General features: G+C 47.5%; 1 protein-coding gene across 1 annotated transcript in view; it reads right to left on the reverse strand.

The window, feature by feature from the left end:
• The window catches only part of EXT2 (exostosin glycosyltransferase 2), an 80,216-nt gene extending 75,454 nt beyond the window's left edge, over nucleotides 1-4,762 (reverse strand). The window contains exons 1-3 of the mRNA XM_040600493.1: nucleotides 4,621-4,762; nucleotides 2,101-2,660; nucleotides 1,836-1,925 (exon numbers count right to left, since the gene is read on the reverse strand). Coding sequence (XP_040456427.1) covers nucleotides 1,836-1,925; nucleotides 2,101-2,636 — 626 coding nt within the window. The 5' untranslated portion in view covers nucleotides 2,637-2,660; nucleotides 4,621-4,762. The remainder of the gene's footprint in view (nucleotides 1-1,835; nucleotides 1,926-2,100; nucleotides 2,661-4,620) is intronic.
• Nucleotides 4,763-6,000: the final 1,238 nt, after the last annotated feature.

The raw sequence follows: 6,000 nt of genomic DNA on the forward strand, positions 1-6,000 counted from the left end.
GTCTTTCTGGAGTTGTACTGGTACAGTTCAGACCAGTCATTCGAAACCATACCTTTATTTTGGCCTGTAGCCTCTCACCCTGTGATACTACAAACAACTGTCCTTCACACCAGGTTGTTTCTTCTGTTAAATATGAACTAAGATCTCCAGAAGTCTCCAAAATCATACTGTAACCTCGTACTGCAGTACTCGGGCCCTTCCAGGACTAGGTCCATACTGCTGATTTCTTCACAGATCCCTTGTCTTCTCACCTGTGACCTGCAATACAGGTTCTATACTACACTGAATACAGCCTGTTGGCTACCTACAGAAAGGAGTTTCCACCTTTTCTCTGTCCCACCTTTTCTCTGTTATTGCCTCTCTTATGTATTACAGCTAGTGATCGTACAGCTGCACGGTAAGTCAGTTTGGCAAGCTACAACAACAGCTGTATGCCAAAACCCATTTGTTTTTATTCAAATTGTTCTGCTTTCCATGTTAACATGACAAACATGTAGAACAAACACATACCAAAATAACACATTTCCTGCATACTATGCCAAGACATGTAAGGCCAAATATAAATGGACATGTGACACAAAAAAGTAAAAAAAAAAAAGTAAAAAATTATGCAGTGTAAGAAATCTCTTGCATTCAATTAATAAATCTACATCTTCAATAGACACACACATCCACAAATCTGCAGGCCCCAAGAAGTCCATTCCATTAAACAGAGCATTGTCAAATGAAAATTCCCCTTAAGAAGTATAAATTTGAAGATAACAAATACAATTATTTACTAACAGATAACAGGTTTAGTCACGCAGGAATGATGCTTGACTGCCCTCTTCAGGCTAACCCACGTGCATATAACACTTCATACACAGAAATAAAAAACTAAAGCCTTACTTCACAGTTAGTGATACGATTACAATGAATAAACTTAACTTTTTGAACATGTCCAGAAAAAAAATTCTGTTCTGGCATTAGAAGGATGTTTTAAATCGTGTTTGGTGCAAAGAAATAAAGATACACTCCATACACAATCGTCTTAGCAAAGTTCCTGTATCTCAGGCAAGGTTTATTGCCTGAGATGAACATTAATCTTGACCTTCAAGAGAGGGACTGGTTATACTGGATGTAACTCAGCAGAACTAAGCACACATAGGCTAATCTAGTAGAAACATATCTAGTTACAGTACCTAAAGTTAAGTAAGTTCATCTTACTCCTGTTTCTTTGCCTGACAACCTCTTTTCCTCTTCCAGAAGTAAACTATTCTGCAAGTGAAAATTGAGCTCAAGATTCACGCCTTTTAAATTTCTGGCAAATACTTTCAAACCAAACTTTTCAGAGAATAATTAAGAGCATTTGTCTGATTACTAATATAGTGTAATTGTTAAGACAAAAAACTATTGAAATACACCATAGTTTTGTCAAGTAGCGCAGCTGCTTTAAAATGCCCTGAAGCACCTGACTTCTATCAGAAAGTCGCAGCTGCAATCATCTTTGAACTTCTGATATACATCAAATGTGACATTCTGTAAAGTGTTCACACAAGATACAGGTTCTAACCTCAACATTCTCCTTCCTTACAGCATGCCCAACAGTTAAGAGCAAATGCTGTCAGCCACATCCCATATAAGATGAAGCTAAACTGTCAAATTTCAGGAGCAAACACTTGTCCTATACAAGACAGGCACTTCTCTCCTGTTTTTTGACAGGGGAGGAAGTTATACTCCAGCTTTGTAAAGGTTAAGGAGCACATCTTTTGCTATTGGCTGCACTTCCGAACTTGTTGCTTCTTCAATGGCATTTAAACCCAGATCTGTGCATTCAAACATAGCAAAACACATACCTATCTCTAGGAACATCTAGGGCAGTGTTATAATCCGGTGGCCCTCCAGGCAGCATATTGAAGAGCAAGTGATTTGTGCCTCGATCCCACCTAAGGCAAAAGAAGAAACAGACAACAATTAGAAAGGTGTTCTCTGCATACGGATGATAGGTTCTGTCAAAGCCTAGCTCTGCCATTGACTCACAGCAGCCTCCCCTCCTGCATTAGCCTTAGCTTTTTCCACTTTGTGTTCTTTAAATTCACACACTGTAGTTTCAGTAAGTACCTGGGTAACTGTGCCAAAGCCTGAGCTGTCTCCTTGATACGGAGTGTGTTTTGATTGAGGACATCTATAGATGGCACAAAAAGGCAGGCCCGGTTGACATCATCAGTGTAGAATTCACTGTCTGAAATAGCAGTCAGCAGCTCATTGTATTCCCTGGAAATGGTGTTGCTCACCGATGTCCCGAATTCATCCACATACTTTTTCAGTGAGTAGATGTATACCTTAATTTTGTTTTTGGGATTGAAGCCACATCGATAGACATCGAAGCAGGTGTGCATCCTGCAGCTGAGGTCTCCCCGCTCAGGAATGGGGCTATCAGCAGGAAGCTTGACCACAGGCACATCATGGACACTGCGTTTTTCAACAGTCCAGTCACTGGACGACTCAATGGAGTGAGGCCAGAACTGGAACATTCCTGTGGCAATTAGACCAAGCAGAACTATGGAAAAGAGAGTGATGTAGTAGACGCGATGCTTGGTTTTCATCCTTGGGATGAGGGCTGGACCCCGGGTGTTATATTTGGCTGACGCACACATAATGGAATCAATTACCTCTTGTCTCTATAAAACAGAAAGAGAGAAGTTTTAGGATTAACTCTGGAAGAGATACATGATTGCCACAATGCAGAGAAACATCCAGTTAACCCTTTCAAGACAGGTTCTTTGCCTTGGCAGATTACAGTAAAAATTCTTCAGATGCTCATACATCCCACCAGAATGCAAAATGCCAACTGGGAGTGCCACTGGGCAAGGACAACATGAGGCTGACCTGCTAGGCCTGGCTGTAAAGGAATGATGTTGGCCAGTTAACAGTCACAAGTCAGAAAAGCACACAGCTTGGGCAGCAAAGGGAGGAAGAAATCTCAGGCACCACAGAAGTGGTGAGTCCTCACGGGTACCACTCCATCTACATCTAAGTGTATTCATAGGGAATACTAAGAAAAAAATAAACCACACATCTACACGTGAAGAGAAACAGCCTTGATACACTACAAAGGGCTTACAGCAGGACATCATGCAGAACTTACGAACATGATACTGCTCCTAAGGTAAAGGTGCCTTCAAACCGAATTTTACAGGAGCCCCACCATATCTGACTGGAATGATGCTGAACTACTTCTGGCAAGAAAAAGGAATAAATGTCACCTCTGTCAGTATGCCTTTGAGGGAAATAACGTGTTCTATGAGCTGACACTGCACTCACACTAAGAAAAGCATTTAAATAATAGCTCACTGTAGTCTGACCAACACTTGTAGTTAAAAACACGATGTAATAAAAACTATCACAAACCAACTCACACGACTACTGTCACCTTCGATGTGTCTTACAAGTTTTTACACACAGAATTCTAGTTCCAGCAAGAGGCAATTTATATTAACTACAGACTGAAGAACCAGCTACTTGTTGCATGCAGAAAACTGTTTATGTTTTCAACTAAAACTTCCATAATGAATAAAATCAACATGAACTCTCCACAGTGGGACCTTCTTAAATGTAGTAAGCATGTTCTCCCTGAAGAAGAATATAGATGGTACAATTATGTGTTTTCCTTTTGGACAAATGGGATGTTATTTTCCTTTGTGAGAAAACAAAGTCTGACACTCAATTGTACGGCAGACAACAAACATGAACAAAAGTATCAAGAAGGCATTAAATGGTCTTTATAACAAATTGGGTTATGTTCATTTGGCAGGGCTTAACAAGACTGTTAGGATAGAGTGGCTCATGCATGAAATGACTGCGCTTACACACAGCAGCACAAAAATAACCTCAGATGCTAATATTCCACTTTTAACAGTGGTTCTCACCAATTTACATTCACATTCTGATTCTGGAGATGGAAACCGAGAAGCCTCCTGTACAAGACCATACATGCATGCTGCTGTTATCAGGGCGGATGCCAGAATGCTGCACTACCATTCACTTTATAACTAAATACTTTCCACAGCCTTCTGACCATTAACCACGTTATTCCTCCTTTCCGATACAGCGCCTCAGCCACCTGCGTTATGACAAACATTACACATTCACAGCCAGCATTTGAGTCACCCATCAGTGCTGTCCAGACCTAAGCCAGGGGGGAAAAAGCCACGATGAAGCGTCACTCTCCACCCAAGGAAACGTTTAATCGCTTTGACACGGCCCCCAACCCACTTGGGCAACCTGCTGGCACAAGACAAGACCTGCTCGCGTGTGGACTATTAGACAGGAGTCAGACGCAGCAGCCAGGACGGTGGCAGAAAGGCGCAGGGCCGCAGGGCAGCGGGCGGTGACAACCGCCTGCGGAGGGCCCAGGCCCCCCGGGGCCGCGCTGCCCGGCACTGTCGGCACACAGCCGGGCCCCTGCCCGCCGCGGCGTCCCCGCCTCCCGCTTTCCCTGCCCACCGGCGGCACGGTCACCTTAGGAGCCGCGGCCAGGCCCGGGAGGCACGGCCCGCCGGAGCGGGGCACGGCCGGGGCTGCCGGCAACGCCCGCCACAGCCCAAGGCGGGCCGCGCCCCCGCCGCCGCCCAGACTCACCTCTGCCCGCAGTCGCTCGGGCCCCACCGCCCGCGCCGCCAGCTCGCTGGCGGCCCCACGGAGCGGGGCTCGCCCGGCCGCCGCCACCGTCACTCCCCGCCGCCGGGCACCGCCGCCTCCCGGCCTGGCAGGAACGGCCGGCGTGCGCACGCGCGCGGCCCGCCGGAGCCGAAAGAGCGTGGGTGTCCTGCCGCGCCTCCGCGAAGCGCGCCCCCGCGCGGCGGGAGGGCGGGCTGCAGGGCGGGGGCCGGCCCGGGGCGGGGCGGGGCGGGGCGGGGGGCCTGAGGCGGGGCGGGCCAGAGCCCCGCCCACAGCCGCCAGGTGCGGGAGTTTGACGCCCCGCTGAGCCTGCCGGTGCGTTTGGCCCGGTTTTGGCGGCAGGAAGCCAGTCTTTCCAAACCGCCGGCGCTCCCCGGTGAAGGCCCTGCCCTTTCCTCTGCCCCACCGAGGCTGGCTTCACACCTTGGGGAGTTTTCTTGGCCTTTGGTGACTTTCCTGCCTGCACTGCACTGGACTTGGCCCAGCCCGGTGAGTACAGCCTGGCTGTGGGGTTTGGGAAGGCCTCTCTCTGCTGGAGGGATGCTTCTCCAGTCGCTTCACTGGGACAGTGTTAGTGTTTGTTTGGGTGTATAAAGTTTGTAATGATGAGATACCACCACGCAGGTTTTCCATGCCTTTGCATTTGTGACTCACTTTCTTCCAGTTCTGTGTGCCTCTCCAAAACTATTTTGCGCTTTCTTATTGACCAAGGACTTCTGGGTTGTGTGTGACTTTCCAGTCTGCTGTATCGTACTACTGAAGTGGGAAAAAACCCCAAACCCGTCTGTCGCATGCCGGTCCAAGACCGGAGTGAGGTTCTGCTTGTATTCTTGGGAACAGAATTAAGACTCAAACCAGAGCCAAGAGCCAAGGAACTTTTATTTGCCTGACAACAGGCTTGCAAATGCGAAGGAAGGAGAGTGACAGATAAAGAGAGAAAGGAAGGAAAGAAAGAAAGAATGAAAGAGTTCACAGCAATAGCTACCACCCTAGACCTGCAGCGTCCCAACAGTCCAATTAATTTCCAAGTCTAGTGGGGGAACGTTCTGTCCAATATTGGTTGGTTCCGTTCTTTTATAGGGTTGTCACGAGCTGCTCTGCTTAACCACACCTTCCACCCGGTGGTGGTGTGCGTGCCCAATACCATCAGGTGATTCTCAGAGGTCTTCAGGCCCCTTGATCCCCTTGACCCCAGGTCTGGACGGGTGCACAGGGGTTTGGTTAAGTTTCTCAGGGTTAGCTCCCCCTGCTGCTCCGTGGTGTCAGTTGGTGGGTTTCCTGCTTTTAACAACGTTGAGATAAACCTCTGCTGTGGCAGTGGTGTTGGCTTCCTGCCTTAAT

The sequence above is a fragment of the Falco naumanni genome, chromosome 7 (assembly GCF_017639655.2).
Source record: "Falco naumanni isolate bFalNau1 chromosome 7, bFalNau1.pat, whole genome shotgun sequence".
Taxonomy (NCBI): domain Eukaryota; kingdom Metazoa; phylum Chordata; class Aves; order Falconiformes; family Falconidae; genus Falco; species Falco naumanni.